Source organism: Sphaeramia orbicularis, chromosome 3 (genome assembly GCF_902148855.1).
Source record: "Sphaeramia orbicularis chromosome 3, fSphaOr1.1, whole genome shotgun sequence".
Taxonomy (NCBI): Eukaryota; Metazoa; Chordata; class Actinopteri; order Kurtiformes; family Apogonidae; genus Sphaeramia; species Sphaeramia orbicularis.
The window spans coordinates 18087244-18111726 of record NC_043959.1 but is presented as its reverse complement, the minus strand read 5'-3'; the positions used below and the strand labels follow the sequence as shown (position 1 = coordinate 18111726).

General features: G+C 36.0%; 1 protein-coding gene across 1 annotated transcript in view; it reads right to left on the bottom strand.

The window, feature by feature from the left end:
• tmc3 (transmembrane channel like 3) overlaps nucleotides 1–23426 on the bottom strand; it is a 42334-nt gene extending 18908 nt beyond the window's left edge. The window contains 12 exon segments of the mRNA XM_030127785.1: nucleotides 1970–2013; nucleotides 2123–2270; nucleotides 3521–3663; nucleotides 5551–5649; nucleotides 9695–9733; nucleotides 9735–9788; nucleotides 9886–9919; nucleotides 9921–9962; nucleotides 12480–12483; nucleotides 12549–12628; nucleotides 20752–20898; nucleotides 23302–23426. Of these exon segments, the coding sequence (XP_029983645.1) occupies nucleotides 1970–2013; nucleotides 2123–2270; nucleotides 3521–3663; nucleotides 5551–5649; nucleotides 9695–9733; nucleotides 9735–9788; nucleotides 9886–9919; nucleotides 9921–9962; nucleotides 12480–12483; nucleotides 12549–12628; nucleotides 20752–20898; nucleotides 23302–23426 (959 nt within the window).
• Nucleotides 23427–24483: the final 1057 nt, after the last annotated feature.

Sequence of the window (24483 nt, the reverse complement as noted above, 5' to 3'; positions counted from 1 at the left end):
TGTTAAGAATAAAGAGCTCTGAAGTTCTGCCAATATATTGGATTGTATCAGTTGAACTGACTTTTTCAGCAATGTGCTGCAGGATTTATGTGACCACAAGAGGGAGTAGTGAGTCAATCTGTCATTCTAACATGGTGAGGAAAACCAATATGATATCATGAATTGTGTACAGATAACAGGCCAATTAAAAGTGACGTGTTATCCAGCATTATAAGCTTTCCGTGTGTATGTTAATGCCGCATAAAATAACACGAGACTGGCAGTTAGGGTTAGGTTTAGGGTTAGGGTTAGCAGTTAAAGATATGTAAACCGGAGATCTTGGCGTACATTGACACGCGATCAAATGGTGTTGAATAATGGCATTGAAAAGATGAAAATGCGTATGTATAGCACTCCAAATGTCTATACAACACGATTTCATGAGATCAGTCAGTGAAAACTAACAATATAGGGCCTTTGACCAATACATCAGAAAGTGACCAGATGGGACGAGAACCGTAAAGAGACAACTTTAAGAGTCAACAAAAGTGACTAATGTAACTACAATCACTGTTGTTTCCACAGGACTCAGCTGTAAATGAAAAGAATGGAGTTTGATGCTGAAATGTCAGCGATTCTTCTACGTGGATGAGTTTGATTCTGAAGTTTACGAAGGCATAAAGTTATTGTGGGCTGTTATTATCTTTGCTAACTTCATCATTTGTTGATTCAAGGTTTAGACTAAACTGTGACAGTTCTGACCTTGTTTGTTTGACTCAAACAGATCTTTAGTTCAGCTATTGACAACACAAACCAAACAGAAAACAGGTGATTTGTGGTTTTACTGAGATTGTTTTCAGTGTAAAAAACAGAGCTAAGCTAACAGAGCTATAATGTAAACTATCAGCTGATGCAACATTTGAAGATTATAAGACAAGATGTTGTTATTATGAGCAACTGTCAACAATAAGAGCCTATGAGTTTTAGTTTAAAGGAGAAAAACTGATGATGTCATAATACAGATAAACAATGAGCTTTTCGAATATTTTTGTCATTTTGTCAGGATTTATTCTGTGAATGACACAGTGTACAGCCGCAGAAAAAAATTATTAGATCGCTCCTTGTTTTCTTCAATTTCTTGTTAATTTTAATGTCTGGTCCAACTAAAGGTACATTTGTTTGGACAAATATAATGATAACAAGAAAAAAAAACTTATAGTAGTTTAATTTCAGAGCTGATATCTATCCATTTAAAATGTTTTCTTCATAATAACCAAAATCACTTCAGTTCTTCCATCAGTATTTATGTCATCGTACTGACAAAAACAGTGTTTTTAGACATTCCATGTTTTCTTTTCTGTCTGTTTTAGTCGCATGATATACATAGGAGTTAGTACTGGATTGCATAACCATTGTTTTTAATGACTTTTGATGGTCTGATAATTTTTTCCGTGATTGTATGAATACACAGCATTGAATTGTTGGTGGTTTTGCTACGTGACTGCCCCCTGCTGTTGAGAATTAGCAATAACAATACTACATGGAACGCTTTAAAGCTTAATTAAACATCATCTTGAGTTCTGGATCCACATATTTCAGTGGAGGCTGAAATATAAAGGATGATGCAGAGGTCCGGGGGATGTTTAATTTATGTGTACGTTTATTGATCATTTATCTCAGTTTAACATCTCCTGTCATTTCTCTGCTATCCGGATGAAATTTATAGTCTGTTTGCATGAGTTATAATGTCAGAACATGCATATAAACAGAATGGTTCTGGATATTAACCCTTTAAGTGCTGAAGTCACAATGTTGTGACAAGCTGCATAACTGAATGAAACTGACAGCTTTTAGAAATCTTGATATCAAAATTGAATACTACAAAAAAAAAAAAAAACTCTGGTACTTAAAGGGTTAATGATAGGCATCTGAAAATGATTCAAGGAGAAACAACCGTGGAGGTTAATGACAGAATGTGACCACTACTTACAGACTGGTGTCCTTCTTCTTCTCTTGCTCTTCAACGATGGCTTCCTGTGTAGAAAAACATTGAACATAGAGTGTGAAAAGAGTATTATGTGTTTAAAGGAGAATAAGTAGGTGATATGTTTGGTCCTTCGACAGTGCAGTGTGTTCGTCAGACCCTGATGTTGTTGACGATGGCGGCCCCTTTACTCTCTGCAGCCTCTGGGTTTCCGATCAGATAATCCCAGGCACAGAAAACCCTCCAGCAGAACGTGAAGTTCTCATCAGAGGCACTGGCCAAGCTCAGACGAGAGTTCTTAGCCATTCTGCAAGAGAACGACTTTTAGAGCATATCATTCATGTCAAAGGACGCCTACTGTTGAATTGAAAGGGCTCATATTTATCTGAACCCACTTTTATTGGTCTGTGGTTCATTTAGTTGTGTATTTAGACCCTAATAGTTCAAAAAGTTTGAATTTGAACTCATCCTGGTTCACGTCTAACTTCTTAAAACTAAATAGCAACAAAACAAATTCTCTTCATCTGTACCAAAAATCAGCTGTATCCAAAGCTGACTCATTCTCTCTCAAAGTTGACAGCTCCTCACTTTCCTCCTCCCCAGGTTAAGAGTCTGGGTATCATCCTCCATAGCTCACTATCTTTCAAATCCCACATGATTTCATAAAATGACAGAAAATGTAGATGAAAAAAAGGGTGAAAAATGCAAATGGTATAAAAAGCATGAAATATTAAACTATTAAGATGAAGCCAAAATGACGATAAAAACAACAGAAACGATGTAAAAAATTGCATCAAGCATCACTTACTGAGCTATCCGTCCAGATATCTGGGCAAACTTATATGCCCCAAGGCTCTCCTATCTCTTGTATTGGGGGGGGGTCTATATGACCAGAGTCTATATGGTAAAGGGAGTTCAATCTAAACTAGAATAAAGTCTAATTATGGAGAGACAACTGTCTATTCCAGCAGCATTTGGGTCTGCATGAAAAATAAATGGGCAGCCAAAGAAGGTATGTATGTAATATTAAACAGATGGAACTATAGGACTGCATGGACTGAATATTAAATATGTTTGAACACAGACAGTGACGGAGTGAATCACACACAGTTGTCAAACATAGGCCTATACTGCTACTGGATCCTGTTGGTTTTAATTCTAAATTATTTGGAATACAATGGAATTCAATGCCATGACTGAGTCCAACCTTATTAAAGCCAACTCTGATTTGATTCCAAAAGTGGTCACATTAATGAGGTTAAATTGTGTTTATTTTATTAGTGGATGATAAGGAAGAATACAGGTTGTCACCAAAACATGTCAAGGTAAAAAATCTACTTTTTTCCATCCGTCTGATAAAAAAATAAATCCTTATAAGTTCAGTAGACAGTATGAACCTAATCAGACTACTGTGTGAACACGTCTGGAGCTTTTATTCACTGAGTCTAGTTACATGTTTATGTTGACGAAGCTAACTGAGGAATTTAAGACGTGTTGAAGTAACTTCATCCCAAACATTATCACAAAAGTATTCATCATAAGGAGAATAATGATTACTTTCTTAACAGGATGATGAAACTGTAGGCAAAGACGGCCATCCCAACCAGGAAGTAGGCGAGTGGTAGTCGGTATCCGGCACTGCCGATCTTCCTCACTCTGCCATAGTAACCGTAGAATAACACCGAGTACTGCAGATAACCCTGAGGACAGTCACACACAAGGATGGACAACACATGACAAAAACTCACAGTTTCATGTAAGAAGAATGTACCTAACACGTGTACAAATAGACAACGAGGCTTACACTGTCAAGGCCCGACAGCAAGGGTATATCCCCAAAAGCCCCCCAGTCCTCTGCTATATATAAATCTATCCACGATAATTACAATCGATATGAACTCAATTTGAGCTACATGGACCTGATAGCAGCAGAATAATAGTCAGAGAACCATAAAACTCCACCTAGTGAATAAAAATGTCCCCATATGAACTCTGGATGGTAGACAGAACATGGACATTTGGAAGACCATCAATATAAACCAAATTGATCTCAATCGGCCAATTATTGATTGATTTATTTCCAAACTAGAACCACTCAGAGAGCGCAGACCTCCACCAAGGCAGATCAGTGCCCTGGATTTGGATGAAAATTTCAGGAAATGTTGATACTGGCACAAGGAACAAATGATTCAATTTTGGTGGTGATCGGGGGTGGGGGGGCCATGGAGGCCCACTGATCTGCTTTGGCGGAGGTCTGCGCTCTACAAGTGCTTTTCTAGAAAAGACAGCGCCCCCCCCACCCCCACCCCCGATCACCACCAAAATTTAATCATTTATTCCTTGTGCCAGTATCAACATTTCCTGAAATTTTCATCCAAATCCGTCCATAACTTTTTGAGTTATCTTGCACACAAACAGACAGACAAACCAATGCCGACCTCCTTGGCAGAGGTAAAAACTGATTTTCAACTAAAGCGCCCCCATGTGGATGACTTCTAATACTCATAGAGAAGCTGAAATTCATGGGGTTCTTCCACTAGCGGTACACTATGTTGGTTATCAAGGAAAAGAAATCCAACCAAATCTGTTGTAGTCATTGCCTCACATGAAGGAGATCCAGCGGCAACCATTATATCCCTGAAACTTCATTTCACTGATCACTCTGAATTATCTTATAATATTCCTTAAGGTGACATGATGAAGAAATTCTCCCATTATTCAGTTGGTGTTCTGCAACATCTCATTTTGTTCATGGAGAAATAACGAGAGAAATAAAGTCAAAACCATCTCTGAGGCATTTTGGAAACAAAGATAACAATTTAAACCACACTAACCGATGTAGTGATATTCATCCCATAATATAAACTATATTATAACATTAGTCATCATTGTTTTGTATCCCAGATCCCTGTTAGAAAAAAAAACACCTGGATTCAACATGTCCACATACTTTTGTCCATTTGTGTATGACTTAGGGAATTATGCTATGAGGCCAATGTTAAGTGCAAATGGTTCAAATGAGTTCAAAGCTTTATTAGTTTCTTATCTTCTTCTTTAGTTTGGTCCCATGGGGCTCAGTGAAAAGTGCAGGACCTCTGTACAGAGACTCCTCAGGGTTCCTTCCATACATTCAGGTCTAATCTTCTGGGAACCTTTAGTGAATGTGCCACAAAATTCCCTTAAAGGCCTAAAAAAAATTACTTCTGCAAAACTTCAACTTTCATGTTGTTTTTCAGAAATGCTGACCCTCTAGAGATATTCCAACACACCTTTAAAGAACCGTCCTGGGAAGATTGAGGTTTCAGGAAATCTATTTTTGTCATTAGAATTATCATCAAATTTGCAAACAAAGCAGATGATTTGAATCCTTGTTTTTCAGATGCAGTGACACTGACCTCCACCAGGGTCTGTTACTGATAACAGATGTGGAGGTGTTCAGCTGCTGCCTGGTGGAAGCAGACGGAGGTGGAATTGGCTGCAGTAGAGGTCAGACACACACTAAAGGAATGTTTGAATAATGGCTCTTTGTAACTGTAAGTAATGTGTTATTGACAGAGGAGTAAAAGGAAAGAGACAAAGATCCTTACCCCGAGAGACCAGATGGTGTCCAGGTCCTGGGCCGAAGCCAGATGCTCTTTGGGGATGGTTTTACTCCTCGTTGTTCCAAACGGAGCTCCAGCCAGAAGCTAAGATGCACAAATACACACATACCCAAGTATTTAACACATGAAAATCCGTACACATCACTTACACTTTTATACATATGGGTGCTTCTATGAAACTGGACAGTTTATAAAATATTCTTTAAAATGGACTAAATTTACTCTCTGATGCTTTTTGTTTTTTTTTTCTTAGATATTTATATTTTAATTTAAATTATTGTTATTTGTCTTTTCTTCTGTGTGTTTGTAAGGCTGTGCATTATGTTAATTTATTTGTTTGGCCGATTTTTCCTTTTGACTACTTGATGTTTGTTCAAAATTTCTCGATGTTTTGTATACACATAATTTCAATAAAGTTGTAAAAAAAAAAAAAAAAGATTCTGTGAAACTGGGTACCCGGCACTTTACCAGCTTTTTAGACTCAATAATAAAAGGTAAATGTAGACATATATCCCCCCAGGATGAACCTAATGCAAAAAAATTATACTCCTGCTCGGAGCCATCCCATAATTAATGAATTTTTAATAAAGTATTGGGGCCAAAAAATAGGACCCAAATATGGACATTAAATCCCCCTAAGTGTCAGTGCATTAGATGTGAAAACATGTGTAAATGCTCTTCTATAGACTCTACATAAAGACACTGTGCTAAATGTGTCCATCCTAGTGGTTTTTCTAATCCACACGTGGGTTTTTCATCAGTCTCAGTCTCATTCCAGGTTTGGTGTGGAACCCATCGTGTCCACTTCCATTACATGCAAAACCTGTCCGTTTAAACACTTATAAATCGCAAATGATTTTGAAGCAGCGGTCTTTTTTGTCAAACACTCTGCCTTGCATAATTAGTTCAATTCCCAAATGTACCTGTGGGAGGATAAAGAGATATTAAAAAAAATAGTAATGTGTCATTTTTGTGTCCTTCTGACCGTGTTACATGCAGATTTTTGTATTAAATATAGTGGAAGTGAGACCATACCCTTTTTTTTTTTTTTAAATGATTGGATTATGTATCAGATATACAAAAAATGGATGTGGAGAAGTATTGAAGTCACTATTACTATATTGTCTGTTAAATATTATTTGTTATTTACTTTCACTGATGTTTCATAATTCAGAGGTGGTTGGGGGGGGGGGGGGGTCTGGGGGGTTTATGCTCAAGGGGAGACCCACACAATATTCCCAATTCATATCAGAAAAGATATGTAATGTGTTAAAAATTTAATAAAAAATACATATATTATGGAAAATAATATAAAAATGTGTTTTATCTGAAAAATGGTTTGTCTTTTATATTTATTTTAAAATAGACCCAAAGTGCTTCCAAACCTGCTTCATAACATTAGTCTACATCTGGTTAGAATTTTTATCCCCATGTCCTGTTTTTAAGACCAGCTTCATAGAAGCACACCAAATACAGAAGCATTCATCACAGCATTTAAAAACTCATTGAAATATTACTGTTAAACAGTGATGGAAGAAATATTTAGATCCTTTATTCAATTATGTAAGTTATCCAGTTTATCTAGGATTAAAATGTCCTGGATTTTTATATTAAACATGTGCTTCAGGAAGATTTTTGCTCATGTTCATCTCATATAATTTGTGTTTTGGATGGTTAAAAACATCCACTATTGATTAAATTAATATTTTATCCATTAAAGTAAATAATTTCTCAAACATGGATGATGCTACAGAGGAGCTCCACCTTCTAAAACATGCATGCTTCATACATCTTCAACCTTTCAGAGCCAAATGAGCACAGTTTGAAGGTGGAGCGTCCAAGATTAGTGTCGACAAAACAGTATCTGACCAAATGTGATACATAAACATAAAGACGAGAGTAACGACCGAGGAGTCAGCACAAACAAACAGGATGATAGAAGTGGATAAGCTGAGGGGGAGATAACGGCGTGATGTGTTCAGGGACACAGAGGAAGGTTGGTCCCATTAACAGAGGAATGACAGTAGACGAATAAGTCATGTGTGGGGAAATTGCTTGTGTCTACATGTCAGGGGTTGTAAATCAGACGGAGATTTCTCTCTCTGTCCTCTGTTCTTATCTTCTGGCTGGAGTTTTGGTTGTTAGAGGTAAAGACATCAAAAGAGTACGGTGATTTGAACAAGGACTATGAACATGCACTGGAAAAATCTAAATCTTACCAAGTGTATTTTTCTCATTCTAGTCCAAATATCTCATCACACTTAAAATAAGACCTAATCACCTAAAGAGTAACTTTTCAGTGAGATATAAGAGCTGATTTTAGACAATAGATCTGGAAAAATCTGATTTAAATTTTTTGGTTGAATTAAGAAAAAAAAATCTTGAATTAAGCAAAAAAAAAAAAATCTGCCAATGGAACAAGTGAAATTATCTTGGTAAGATTTCTTGAAATAAGATTTTCCAGATCTATTGTTAAAAACAATGAAATAAATAAATTAAAAAAAAAAAAATGAAAACACTCAGACATGAATGTGGATTTATATTCATCTTGTTGACACATGATTTTATTTCCCTCTCACTTCATCTCATTTTTTATCTTCTCTGTCCGTGTACCCTCCTGCCATGAACAGAACCAGGACAGGACGCTGAGTGAGAGAGTAACTACACCAACAGAAGTAACCTGCTGATAAGAAACCTCCAGGAGAAACAATCAAACGTAGAAGTTTCAGTGGGTTTTTATTCTAAACCAACAACAATGTTTGGACAAAGGGTCCCAGCTCACCTTCCTTTGGATGAAAACGGAGAATAAAGACAGATGAAAAGAAGAGAAAGGGAAGGGAAGGGAAGGGAAGGGAAGGGAAGGGAAGGGAAGGGAAGGGAAGGGAAGGGAAGGGAAGGGAAAGGGAAGGGAAGGGAAGGAAGGGAAGGGAAGGAAAGGGAAAGGAAAGGAAAGGAAAGGAAAAAAAAAAGGAAAAAAGGAAAGGAAAAAGGAAAGGAAAGGAAAACAAAAGGAAAGGAAAGGAAAGGAAAAGGAAAGGAAAAAAAAAAAAGAAAGGAAAGGAAAGGAAAGAAAAAAAAGGAAAAGGAAAGGAAAAGGAAAGGAAAGGAAAGGAAAGGAAAAAAGAACGAGAAAGAAAAAGGAACAGAAAAAAAGGAAAAGGAAAGGAAAGGCAAGGAAAGGAAAGGAAAAAAGAGAAAGGACAAAAAAAGGAAGGAAAAAGGAAAAAAAAGGAAAAGGGAAAGGAAAAGGAAAGGAAAGGAAAGGAAAAAAGGAAAGGAAAAAAGGAAAGGAAAGAAAGAAAAAAGAAAAGAAAAAGGAAAGGAAAAAGGAAAGGAAAGGAAAAAAAAAAAAAAAAAAAAAAAAAAGGAAAAAAAAAAGAAAGAAAGGAAAAAAAAGGAAAAAAAAAAAAAAAAGAAAAAGAACAGGAAAAAGAAAAGGAAAGAAAAAAGAAAAAAAAAAAAAGAAAAGAACAGAAAAAGGAAAGAAAGGAAAGGAAAAAGGAAAGGAAAAAAAGAAAGAAAAAGAACAGAAAAAGGAAAGGAAAGGAAAAAAAGAAAGAAAAAAGGAAAGGAAAGGAAAGGAAAAAAAAGAACAGAAAGGAAAGGAAAGGAAAGGAAAAAAGAAAAAGAACAGAAAAGAACAGAAAAAGGAAAGGAAAGGAAAGGAAAAGGAAAGGAAAAAGGAAAGGAAAAAGGAAAGGAAAAAAAGAGAAAGAAATATCAGTCCCCCTGAGCAATCTTGGTGTCCCAACGTTAAATGTGATTCATTTTTTTTTTTATAGACTTGCTTTATGTGATGTTGGCTCTTTTAATATTTGAGTTTTAAAAATATTTAATAATGTAATATTTAAATTTATTCAGAGTCATGTTTTCTCTACTTTGCGTGTCTTATCTCTTTTACTGTGTTGTGTGTGTTTTCTGTTTTTAGTGTCTGCTTGCGTCTTGTTTTATTTCAGTTTCATCTTAATTCTGTCCTCCTGTTTGTCCCTCTGTTGTTATTTTGACTCTGGACATTCTGCTGCTGACTTGGTAAACTCATTTTTGGTGCTGAATTATATGATTTTTTATTATCTATTATTTGTAAGTGAACCCAGTGCTCAGACAGATAATTATTTGACCCTCTGCTGACCTCGGGAGGACGAGGAAGGCTCCGGGTCATGATGGTGAGGAACGATGTTGATGCCGAACAACCACCGGAGGAAGATGAAGTAGGAGGCCACCCCCTGAGCCGAAGTGACCTGCAGAGGAGACCGACACCAAGTGAGCGACTGAAACACTTCATAACCTCTACTCAGAAGTAAAACTGATACTTTAGCAGACTCACTTTCAATGTTTCTTGATCCTCACTTCCCAGGAATGACAGAACCACGACGTTGTAAAGCACACGGGACACTTTTCTTCAGCAGATCTGCAGGAGGAAAGACACCGTTTACGGAACATGAAGGACAACATACACCTGAGTATGACGCTGTGTAACAGGTGTAGGGCCAAGGGTACGTATACCCTGCTCAGAACTGTTTTCCCTGAACGCAGGGGGAGCATAAATTAGACGTTTAATCTCATAATATGACATTTTCATGTTATAATTCTTCGACTTCTTATCTCATATATTATGACTTTAATCTCCTAATTTTGATTTTTAATCTCATAATTCTACTTTTTATCTCATCATTATGACTTTATTATCTCGTAATATTGACTTTCTTATCTCATAATTATGACTTTTAATCTCATAATTTCTACGGTTTTATCTCATAATTAAACTTTTTATGTCATAAATTATGACTTACCATTGGGAATTTTTTTCAAAGTCAAAATTATGATATAAAAAGTCAAAATTATGTGACAAAAATGTCATAATTTGGAAATAAAAAGTCAGAATTATGAGATAAAAAGTCATAATTGTTGCTGCCGTGGCCGGTCACAGATTCATCCAGTGGAGGGACAGCAAAGCGCTGTAAAGCAGGGGGGTCAAACATACGGCCTGGGGGCTAACACCAGCCACGCCGAAGGGTCCAATCTGCCAAAAATTACACATAAGATATTAACAATCAAACACAGTTTAGTACAGGCACCACATAAAGTGGCTCTCAAGTGGGTCAGACCAGTAAAATAATAGCATACAAACATATAAATAATAGCAACTCCACATTTTTCTAGACGTCCATCCTCCAGGAGTCAGGTCTTGCTCCAGTTTCTACCTGTTAAAGGTGGGTTTTGTTTGCTCCTGGAGGATTCTGATGGTTTCTGTAAATTTGGCTTAAGAGTCTGCTTTAGACTGGCTCTACGTGTAAAGTGTCATGAGATAACTTTTGTTAGTGATTTGGCACTATATAAATAAAATTTTGATTTGATATTGATATTCTGCCTGTTATTAAATGTTTTTGTATATTGTAGATCCACTATGATCTGTGAGTTGTTATTAACATGTGTAAATGATAAACTGAGACATAATATTATTGAAATTGCACTTATTTTCTTTCAAAATTTCAGGTTGTTCATGTTATTTACATTTTTTATAAGCAGTTTATGGATGTATATATTTACATTATATATTTTTACTTTTCACAGATTTTTAAAAATTATTTTAGCTGGTCTGGCCTACTTGAGATCAAATCAGACAGTATGTGACCGCTGAACTAACTTGAGTTTAACCCTGTAAAACTTGACCCATTAAATTACTGACAGAAAATTCCAGTTCTTTGAAACTGGAGCCTTCATTGGTCCTTCTGAACAACCAAAAGAAAAACAACAAAAAAACCACATTTTTCAAATATCAATTTCCATGTATGAGTTTCAATTTGTAATCATAATTTGATCTATCAGGTCTCAATGCTCAAATATTATCATTTTTGAACAAACAAAATCATAATATAACACAAACATGTCTAACAAATTGTTAATTCCTTTTCTAAATGGTCCCAGTTCTTCCTCTTTCCTCATTAATGACAGTCTTGTAGTGTCACTGGAAAGGCCTCTGGAGAGTGAACTCCTCCCTCTGGTGGATTATCTGTGTATTGCATGTATCTAATTGTATACATCAGGTTTTTCAAGACAAAAAATATCACACTGATCATGAAGAGGGCTTCAAAACTCATGTTCCAAATATGAAACGTTTGGTGTTACAGGGTTAACAGTCATGTATTATGTCATGAGCTGCTCACAGGTGTGTATGTGCTGATGGATGTCAATAGAAACATTGTGTTAAAGGTTAGAGATGCAACACAGTGTGCATTAGATTTTCTGGTTGAATTCTACAAAACTGAAAAAGAAAACAGCCCCAGTTGGCAGGACTTCACACATATCAGCACAGTCTGAATCAGTGATGAAATACAGCTGCTGTATGATGTGAACCGCCCAGTCTGACCTGAGATGATGATGATTATTAATCAAGATAAGGTCAACTCGGCCAGTGATTTTGAATTTCAAATTAACAGGAAGCCAAACTGTAGAATTAATAATTCACCGGCAGACTGCTCACTAAAAGTCAATTAATTGTAATGGGGCCTGAGCAGCCTGGACATTTTAATTAAAACTGAGCTATAACAACAGGCTATAAATTCAGTCCTGCTGCTGCTCTAGCGCTGCAGAGTCTGTCCGTCTGTGAGGCTGCATGTGTGTCTGTGGAACAGTTACATAAAGTTACCGACTATATTCAGCCCAGAGGAGAAGAAAAGCTCTGTTAAAACTCAACGGCCTGCACAAGAGAAGGCTTTATCATTCTGGCTCAGGTTGTCCGGTTACTGCAGTGCAGGGGAAATACACAAAGAGTTTCACTGAAAAAAGAGGCAGCGTCGTCTGTAAAATAAAGCTATAACGTTCTTATCGAATGCTGAATCAGCTTTTACAGGTTCACTTACTGCAGCCGCCTTAAAGGTGGATAAACTGACTTTCATTCATATGGGACAAAGGACAGCACTGACACGACATATACAGGAGGATAATTCACAGCCTTTGTAGTAAATGAACAGACGACGTTGAACGTACATCAGCTCCTGCAGTCTGGTAACCTCTGGTTCTGGTCAGTCGGCCCTCGTACTTCAGAACGATCTCCCTGGCCTGTCTGAAAGAACACACACATATAGACACTGAAAGAACACACATATAGAGACTGAAAGAACACACACATATAGACACTGAAAGAACACACACATATAGAGACTGAAAGAACACACACATATAGACACTGAAAGAACACACACATGTAGAGACTGAAAGAACACACACATATACACACTGAAAGACACACACATATAGACACTGAAAGAACACACACATATAGAGACTGAAGACACAACACATATAGAGACTGAAAGAACACACCAATATAGAGACTGAAAGAACACACACATTAAGACACTGAGAACCACACAGATACCAACTGAAAGAACACACACATATAAGATACTGAAAGAACACACACATTAGACACACTGAAAGAAACCCACATGTAGAGACCTGAAAGAACACACACATATAGACTGAAAGAACACACACTATATAGACTGAAGAACACACACATATAGACACTGAAAGAACACGACACATACACACTGAAAGAACACACCACATATAGAGACTGAAAAGAACACACACATATAGAGACTGAAAGAACACACACATATACCACTGAAAGAACACACACATATAGAGACTGAAAGAACACACACATATAGATACTGAAAGAACACACACATATAGAGACTGAAAGACACCACACATATACACACTGAAAGAACACACACATATAGAGACTGACAGGACACACCATATAGAGACTGAAGAACAACAACACATATATAGACTGAAAGAACACACACATATACACACTGAAAGAACACACACATTAGAGACTGAAAGAACACAACACATATACACACTGAAAGAACACACACATTAGAGACTGAAAGAACACACACATATCAACACTGAAAGAACACACACATAAAAGAGACTGAAAGACACACACATATACACACTGAAAGAACACACACATATAGAGACTGAAAGAACACACCTATAGAGACTGAAAGAACACACACTAACACACGAAAGAACAACACATGTAGAGATCTGAAAGAACACACATATACACACTGAAAGAACACACACAGTAGAGACTGAAAGAACACACACATATACACACTGAAAGAACACACCCATATAGAGACTGAAAGAACACACACATATACACACTGAAAGAACACACACATGATAGAGACTGAAAGAACACACACATATACACACTTAAAGAACACACACATATAGAGACTGAAAGAACACACACAATATCAGGCACTGAAAGAACACACACATATAGAGACTGAAAGAACACACACATATACACACTGAAAGAACACACACATAAGAGACTGAAAGAACACACACATATATACACTGAAAGAACACACACATATAGAGACTGAAAGAACACACTACATATACACACTGAAAGAACACACACATATAGAGACTGTAAGAACACACACATATACACACTGAAAGAACACAGCACATAGTAGAGACTGAAAGAACACACACATATACAAACTGAAAGAACACACACATGATAGAGACTGAAAGAACACACACATATACACACTGAAAGAACAGAACATATAGAGACTGAAAGAACACACACATATACACACTGAAAGAACACACACATATAGAGACTGAAAGAACACACACATATACACACTGAAAGAACACACACATATAGAGACTGAAAGAACACACACATATACACACTGAAAGAACACACACATATAGAGACTGAAAGAACACACACATATACACACTGAAAGAACACACACATATAGAGACTGAAAGAACACACACATATAGAGACTGAAAGAACACACACATATACACACTGAAAGAACACACACATATACACACATATAGAGACTGAAAGAACACACACATATAAACACTGAAAGAACACACACATGTAGACACTGAAAGAACACACACATGTAGACAATGAAAGAACACACACATAGAGACTGAAAGAACACACATATACACACTTAAAGAACACACAATATACACACTTAAAGAACAACAACAATACACACTGAAAGAACACACACATATACACACTGAAAGAACACACACATATAGAGACTGAAAGAACACACACATATACACACTGAAAGAACACACACATATAGAGACTGAAAGAACACACACATATAAACACTGAAAGAACACACACATAGAGACTGAAAGAACACACACATATACACATGAAAGAACACACACATATAGACTGAAAGAACACACATATATAAACACTGAAAAAAACACACACATAGAGACTGAAAGAACACACACATATACACACTGAAAGAACACACACATAAACACTGAAAGAACACACACATGTAGACAATGAAAGAACACACATAGAGACTGAAAGAACACACACATATACACACTTAAAGAACACACACATATACACACTTAAAGAACACACATATACACACTGAAAGAACACACACATATAGAGACTGAAAGAACACACACATATACACACTGAAAGAACACACACATATACACACTGAAAGAACACACACATATAAACACTGAAAGAACACACACATATACACACTGAAAGAACACACACATATAAACACTGAAAGAACACACACATATACACACTGAAAGAACACACACATATAGAGACTGAAAGAGCACACACATATAGAGACTGAAAGAACACACACATATACACACTGAAAGAACACAGACATATAGAGAGTGAAAGAACACACACATATACACACTGAAAGAACACACACATATAGAGACTGAAAGAACACACACATATAGACACTGAAAGAACACACACATATAGACACTGATAGAACACACACATATACACACTGAAAGAACACACATATAGAGACTGAAGGTTAAACAAACCATGTATGTACGGTTCATCAGTCTGAGTCAAATCTAAAGTGAACATAGTGTCTTTATTTATGAACTCATGGCTCATAAAACTCTGAATTGTCCCACTGCTGTAACAGGATGAGCTGTTTTCATTGAAATGTCTCATGCACCGTAAACCAACGGATACTTCAGCCAATCTGCCTTAATGGGACCAGTCCGCTGTGGCCAGGCTTTAGACCAGAGGGGGTCAAACATACAGCCAGTGTACAACATATGGTAATTTTAACAATATTATGTCTCAGTTTATCATTTACACATGTAAAGCACAACTTACAGATCACAGTGGATCTACAAGTACACAAAACATTTAATAACAGACAGAATATTGGTAAACTTGCACTTCAGACATTTCAAAATGTTTATATTTGTTCAGGTGAGTCGCGCTTTTGTGAAATGATAGTTTGTTTTAGTGTAAATAGAGTAAAATGACATGAAAATGTGGAGTTGAGTATTTATAGCAGTGTTTTTCAACCTTGGGATCAGGACCCCATGTAGGGTCGCCTAGAATTCAAATGGGGTCACCTGAAATTTTTAGTAATCAATAAAAATAAAAATATTTACTGATAAAAAATAGATGATGAGTTGACAGAGACAATCACAATCCATACTCGACAAACTGAGTCTGAGACTGCAGCACTGTGGTACTGTTTATCTGTCAAATGTTCATTGTGGTCAGTTTCAGATGCTGCAGCTCTTTCATAATTCATAGTTTGAGTTCTTGTTTGTTCAGTATTAATTGTCAGCCTTGTAAATCCAAGCTGGACTGACTGTACATATCCTGACCAAGGAAAATCAAATTCTCCCTTTGTGCAGTAATCTACACCTGGCTTTTCTGCCTCCGTCCATAATAATATACATTATATAGACTAAATGTTGTCTAAAATTAACTTTTATTTGCAACATAGTATAGCAAACTATTACATGATCAAAAACCAATTAATTTTTTGCAAAAACATGTTTCTCACTTTGAATGTCTGTGGTTGCCAGAAATTTGTGAAGTTAAAATGGGGTCACGAGCCAAAAAAGGTTGAGTATTTCTAGGTTATTATGATAGTATTTTACTGATCCGACCTGCTTGACATTAAACTGGTCTGTATGTGCAACCTGAACTAAAATGATTAATATCTTCAGTGTAATTTTTGCATTTCATAAATTCATCCCAGGGGCCAGACTGGACCCTTTGGCGGGCCGGATTTGGCCCCTGAGCTGCATGTTGGAGACCTCTGGGTTCAAAGGTTAACCTTTTAAAGCCTAAGTCTAAAATGGTCCGCCTGGACTTTTTTTATTTTGACTAAAAGGTTAGAACATATGCTGTGAGTGAGTCCATTTGACCATTTTTCCAGATCTTTCAAAATCTGGTAATCTTGTACGATTTATTGGATTGGATTTACTGCATGTTGTAATTCTGGTAATACGGCTTCTTCTCCAGCTTCTAGTTCAGGCATGAGTAAAATTACTGTAATGACCCGATAAAACCTACAATGTGCAACACCTCAGGTTTCAGAAACCGTTGGAATTTTTCCAATTGTACGAACAGTGAAAGAGTGCCATCCATCCAAACTGCACATGTACAGGGTGTGTCAGCCATGACACGTCAGGTTTTAAACAGTTAACCCATAAAGACCCAGCGTTACTTTTATTTCAGTTCCTAAATAAATTTTTCTCTTAATCTAACCTTTCTTAAATGATTTATCACCATTTATTTATAATATTATCCTCTGGATTTTGTATTTTATCAGTGTAAATCAGGTATTTTCCTGTATTTAATTCACTGTTCATGTAGATGTTCATTAAAGCTCCGATTAAAGTTCAGAGTTATTTTATCAAAAACAGGGAAAACTGTGAAAAAAGTGACTTTTTCAGTAAAATCTGTCATTAACTGAACATACCCCCAGTGTGTCCATCCACTGTCATTGATCCAACTCCATGGGTTTTACTTTTGAATCAATGTTGTAGAAGATGACAGTGTTTCCACAGTAACTACAGAGCCTCTGAACGTCCAAATGGGTCATATCTGATGACTACGAAAAGATGAAGAACTGTATTTTACACCAATTGTTTACATGGAATAATAGGATTAATGGATCAACAGGTATTAAACCAGTAGTTTCCAACCTTTTTTGGCTCGTGACCCCATTTTAACATCACAAATTTCTGGCGACCCCAGACATTCAAAACTGAGACTTTTTTTTTTTTTTGCTAAAATTTATTTGTTTTTGATCATGTAATAGTTTGCTATACTATGTTGCAAATAAATTTTAATTTTAGACGACATTTAGTCTATATAATGTATATTATTATGGATGGAGGCAGAAAAGCCAGGTGTAGATTACTGCACAAAGGGAGAGTTTTATTTTCCTTGGTCAGGATATGTACAGTCAGTCCAGCTTGGATTTACAAGGCTGACAATTAATACTGAACAAACAAGAACTCAAATTATGAATTATGAAAGAGCTGCAGCATCTGAAACTGACCACAATGAACATTTGACAGATGAACAGAACCACAGTGCTTCAGTTTCAGACTCACAGTTTGTCATGTCTTTTACGGATTGGGATTCTGTCTGTCAACTCACCATATATTTTTTTAGTAATTTTTTTTTTTTTTTAATTTTCATCAGTTACTAGAAATTTCAGGCGACCCCATTTGAATTCCAGGTGACCCCATGTGGGGTCCCGACCCCAAGGTTGAAAAACATTGTATTGAACAGTTTAGATCAGGAGATGGTTTGGTCTCCAGTGTTGTGTGTAGCACGTTACAGTAACATAACTACTTTTTTCAGGTAAAAAGTAGTGTAAAGCATTATTACTGAAAATTTGGTAAGGAAATGTAGTTCCTTCTTCAATTTGGCACAATGTTATTTTTCTTAGGGACAGATTTGACAAGTTTGACAATTTTTTTCCCCCAATTTTTTTTTTACACCTTAAGAATTATGTGCATGTTCCACACCGTCGGGCGTGTGCAAACGCATTATTTTCAATGTAAACATCCAGTAGTCATCCGGTAATGAAACAGCTGTGCCTGCGCAATAAGCACAGGCTCTCATTTCACCTCGTTTCACTAGTTAACTAAACAAGAGTTGGACAAAAAATAATAAGCCCTTATACCACCTGAATGGGGGGGGGCAAGTTCACAAATTTTGTAAGAAATGCCTTAATGATGTCGATGTTGTTATGGAAAAATGATAAAGTTATTTAAAAAATGATAAGCCCTTCTGTATTTTGTGTTCACCTATATGCCCATAAGATGTATGGAGGCTGTGTTATTTCATATCATTTAATGGGGCTTAGTGGTGGTGTTGAAGCCAATTGTAGTCCAAAGTTTTCTTGTCCAGTGTTCTGTTTGTGGCATTTTTTAAAACAAAGAGCATAAAATAAACACCTGTTCTGTCCTCCACAGTAGAACCTTATGTAGTCTTACACATTTAGGAACAGATATGTGGTTCTGCTCACCGTCCAGCAACATAAAAGTAACATAAAAGTAACGAGCAACATAAAATGTTACTTTCCCTAAAGGATGACTAAGGAAAGTAATGGATTACTTTTTAAATAACAAGTAAAAGTTATTTTTTAAAAGTCACTTCCCCAACACTGTTGGTTCGTGGTGGATGTTTGGGTCTTTAGGGGTTAAAAGCTGAGGGGAGATCTAACATACTGACAAATAAGTCAAACTAAAACCATCAGAAAACCTTGTGATTAAAAGTGTTGCTATGACGCCTGTGGTTTGTGATGTGAAATATTCACTGTTGTTGCAGTTGGAGTAATCGCAGACATTCAGCCGCAGATTAAAGAGGGTGTAAAATGCAGACTTGCATCCCATCCCTGATGACGGTAATAAAACCTGTGCACTAATATAAACGGCCCGTATAAAACCTGTTATCCATGGAACATTACTCAGCACATCTGAGGAGCTCTGGATCTGCTCCTGCCTTTACACCCACACTGTCCTGTAACTACTCATATAATTAACTCCAGATAAACGCTAAACAGAAATAAGTACATGTTTAATCTGAGTGGTCTGGACTAAACCTGTTTGTAGATTTGGATTTGTACGACCCATTTAGTGTTTGATCACGTACAGTATGGAGGACCATTTTCCACATGGTTTCCACTTGTAAGGACATAAAGCAGAGGACAGTCAAAGGGATGGGATTCACTTATAGATTAAAAAAAAAAAAAAACTAAACTAAACCATATATGAATTTAATAGTGTTCCCTTTGCATATATGTAAATAAGGTCATATTTATATTCAGATTAATTCCACACAAAATCTGTCCCAGAAATTTCTCTAATTTACAAAAGCTGACCCCAGGTGGATCTGAGGTTAATGTTGGACTTTCAGCTCCGTCGAAAAAAAAAAACCCAAAAAAACCCCTGATAAAACCAACGGAGATTAAACTGCTTTATCACAAAGGCTTCTTCTCCTCCTCCTCCTCCTTCTCCTCCTCCTCCTTCTTCTTCTACTCCTCCTCCTCCTTCTTCTCCTCCTTCTTCTTCTACTCCTCTTACTTCTTCTTCCTCTCCTCCTCCTCCTCCTCCTTCTTCTTCTTCTTCCTCTCCTCTTTCTTCTTCTTCTATTCCTCCTCCTCCTTCTTCTTCTTCCTCTCCTCCTCCTTCTTATTCTTCTTCTCCTCCTCCTCCATCTTCTTCTTCTCCTCCTCCTCCTTCTTCTACTCCTCCTCCTCCTTCTTCTTCTACTCCTCCTCCTCCCCCTCCTCCTTCCTCTTCTTCTTCCTCTCCTCCTTCTTCCTCTACTCTGCCTCCTCCTCCTTCTTCTCCTCCTCTTCCTCCTCCTCTTCCTCCTCCTCCTTCTTCTTCTCCTCTCCCTCCTCCTCCTTCTTCTACTCCTCCTTCTTCTTCCTCTTCTTCTACTCTTCTTCCTCCTCCTCCTTCTTCATATTATTATTATTATTATTATTATTATTATTATTATTATTATAGGGTTTCTTTTGTGACGTCCTGATCACTTGTCAGTCTGTAATGTGTGTGTTTTTTTGTTATTCAGATAATACTGTTTGACCTGTATTAACCTCTTCTCAGCTGTTTGGGTTCATCACTTTCAGTTTCTGAAACCTGAGGATCTGACGGGTCACTGAAGTGTTGGCACTAACACATACTTATAATCACAGCACTTTCATTAAGAACAGTAGTTTTCCCCTCATGCTGTATGTATGGAGTTTGTGTTTCAGAGCGGATCAAACCCCCCATGGATGCAAACAGACGTACTTTAAAACTTTGAGTTTGCGTCTCATCGGCCACGGTCTGGTCCGGATGTTGGCGATGATTTCTTTCTGGTGCTGAATGTTCTGGAACATCTCCTCAGGGTCGTTGCTGTCGACCCGTTCGTCCTCTTTGTCTTCATCATCTGAGGAGCTGCAGGATGAAACACACAGACTCACAGTTGCATTCTGGGAAATCACAGAACAATATCCTCAGCATTAACACACACACACACATATACATACATATACATATATATATATATATATATATATATATATATATATATATATATATATTATATATATAAATAAGATGTGTAAGGATAAAGTGGTAACAGCATCCTGCCAGTTTTAATTTGTCTCTAGAAGTCACTGATGTTAAACTTTAGGCCTCATTTAATTTTGGATTTTAATAACTCTTATGTAACAAAAAAAAAAGAAAAAGGTAAATGTCGTCAGTTTCAGTTAATTTTCTGTCTCCTTTCTGTGATTCCTATTTTGTATGAGTTCAGTGCACTTACAACAAATATAACAATAATCTGAAATTACACAGAGACAGTAAACATTGAGAATATTTTCTATTTACAGTTTTTTTTTCCATTTGCACTCATGTTTTTCTTGTGCCCAGTGCATCATAATCAATTTCCAGAAGAATTACAAACCAAGAAAATATGGAAGAGGATTAGGGTCACTGGGGGGAAAAAAAAAAGGTAAAATATATTTTTAATTATTATTCTGAGTAAAAAGTGACTTTTTTCTGAAAATTATGACTTTTTATCCTCAGAATTATGACTTTTTTTCTCAGAATAATAATAATAAAAATATATTGGACCTCAACTTTTATGGCCCTTAATTAAAGAATTAATCACAATGAGACCATTTCCAGGAAGTAACACAAAATAATTTTCTACATCATATTCAGATGTGAACTGTGTCAGTCTTTAACTGTCCATCCTGCCTTATTGTCCATGTTGTGCCCATGTGTACCATGTGGAAAAACATTTTATCCATAATCTTTGTGCGACAATTTGTACAATGTGTAAATGTTTTGTGTTGATCCTTCAATAATTTATGGCTAATTTAGCTCTACATTTGCTAAAAACTCTGACTTTAAAGGAACACAAAATTCACATAATCTGAGAGAATGATAAAAACACAAAATCTGACATATTTTACAACAATTATGAGACTAAAATGTCACCAGAAAACAAGAACCCAGAAAATTTAACCCATAAATACCCAGTGTGACTTTCGTGTCAGTTCCCAAATGATTTTTTTTCTCTACATTTATCTTTAAATGATTTATCACCATTTATTGTAATATTATCCCCTGTATTTTGTGTTTTTTTCTATGAAAATTATGAATTTTCTTTTATTAAATTCACTGATCATGTAGATGTTCATTAAAGCACAGGTTAAAGTTGAAGGTTATTATATAAGCAACAGAGAAAACTGAAGAAAAGGTGACTTTTTCAGTAAATCTCTCATTAACTGAACATAAACCCAGTGTGTCCATCCACTGTCATTGATCCAACTCCATGGGTTTACTGGTGAATCAATGTTGTAGAAGATGACTGTGTTTCCACGGCAACTATGGAGCCTCTGAACATCCAAATGGGTCATATCTGATGACCCTGAAAAGATGAAGAATCATATTTTACACCAATTATTTACATGGACTGATAGGATTAGTGGATCAACAGGTATTAGACAGTTTAGATCAGTAGATGGTTTTGGTTGACGGATGATGTTTGGGTCTTTAAGAGTTAAACATTAAAAATAAGAGTTTTTTTTTTTTTTTTTTTTTTTTTTTTTACATTTCATTTAATTATTCTTTTATGGAATAGTAATAGTCACCGGTTCAATACAAAATTATTGCCCAAATACGTATTCACCTATAATATTTGTTTAACTCCAATGGAGACAAAAAAGTGCCATATCTGCCATAATAATTTCTTATTAAATAAAATCTGCTGTATAATCTTCAAATTATGTTATTAAAGACTACATCCTGGGGTTTATCAAATAAAATAAAATGAACCTATGATCTAATAAATGACCTTAAAAAATGTGGATTTGTGCAGAGTTCAATGAAAATACAACCATTCCTTATCCAACCTACTTTAATCTGCAAGTTCCAACAAAACGCAGAAACCATCTTTATGTAAAAGACATTTTCAGTTAATAATTAACAGCTCATCTGTGTTTTAGCTGCTTCATTTGTTTTGGAATTTCATGACTCCAATTCAGTTTTTATTCGACTGTTTTTTTGTTTCTTTTACTTGATTATGCTGAAAAGGCTTTCACTTCAGTATATTTTCCCATCATAAATAAAAGTTGAGTTTAATATTTATGCATCAGCTTTATCCGTTCACAGACTCTTCAAAGATGTTAATGAAACAAAGTGGAGCCACAGGTCCAACTCCCCCTGGACGCCACTAAATTATAATGATAACTTCCCCACTGATTAGATTCAGTAAATGACTAATTGTGTAATATCCAGGATGTCGTCTCAGCCTCAAAGTGAAGTGGGAGTGGGCTGCAGCAGACTCACCCCTGCTGGTGGTCCCGGTAGGCTGAGTAAATCCTCCTGGAGTTCTTCCTGATGCTCTTGTGTCTCTTGGCTGCAGATAAAGACCTGCTGCTGTTGCTCACCAGAGGCTCGGACACTGTGCTCATGCTGGTCTGAGATCTGGACCGGATCCACAGTGGACTGAGGAGGAGCTACACCTGCTGCTCTGGACCCCCTTTGGATCATCACACCCACTGAAACACGTCCACTCAGGACTCCAATCACAGATGGAATCACATCTTAAAGGGCCAGCGCCAAACACACCCTACCATGGCCATGCACTCAGTTCATAGGTATACATACTGTTCACATTATATATACATACTGTTTATATTATATATACATACTGTTTATATTATATATACATACTGTTTACATTATATATACATACTGTTTATATTATATATACATACTGTTTACATTATATATACATACAGTTTACATTATATATACATACTGTGTCCATTATATATACATACAGTTTACATTATATATACATACTGTGTACATTATATATACATACAGTTTATATTATATATACATACTGTGTACATTATATATACATACAGTTTACATTATATATACATACTGTGTACATTATATATACATACAGTTTACATTATATATACATACTGTGTACATTATATATACATACTGTTTATATTATATATACATACTGTGTACATTATATATGCATACAGTTTACATTATATATACATACTGTGTACATTACATATACATACAGTTTACATTATATATACATACTGTGTACATTATATATACATACTGTTTACATTATATATACTGTTAACATTGTTAATATATATGCGTACTGTCACATATTGTTAATAGTGTAAGTTTGCATCTATTCATATTTTGTCCAATTTTATTTTTATTGTACTTGGCTCTATTCTTATGTTACTTGTAAAACTGTAAAATTTCTATTCTATTTTCTTATCTTATATTTAGTTTTTGTAATCTTATATTAGCTCTATTCTAATTTTCTAAAGTACTGGTGTTTTGTTAATATTGCTGCACTGCCTGGAGTAGCACAAAGACAGTAAATGCTATTGTATTGTATTGTATTGTATTGTATTGTATTCTATTCTATTCTATTCTATTCTATTCTATTCTCATCATGTCATTTACTGTGAATTATACGTG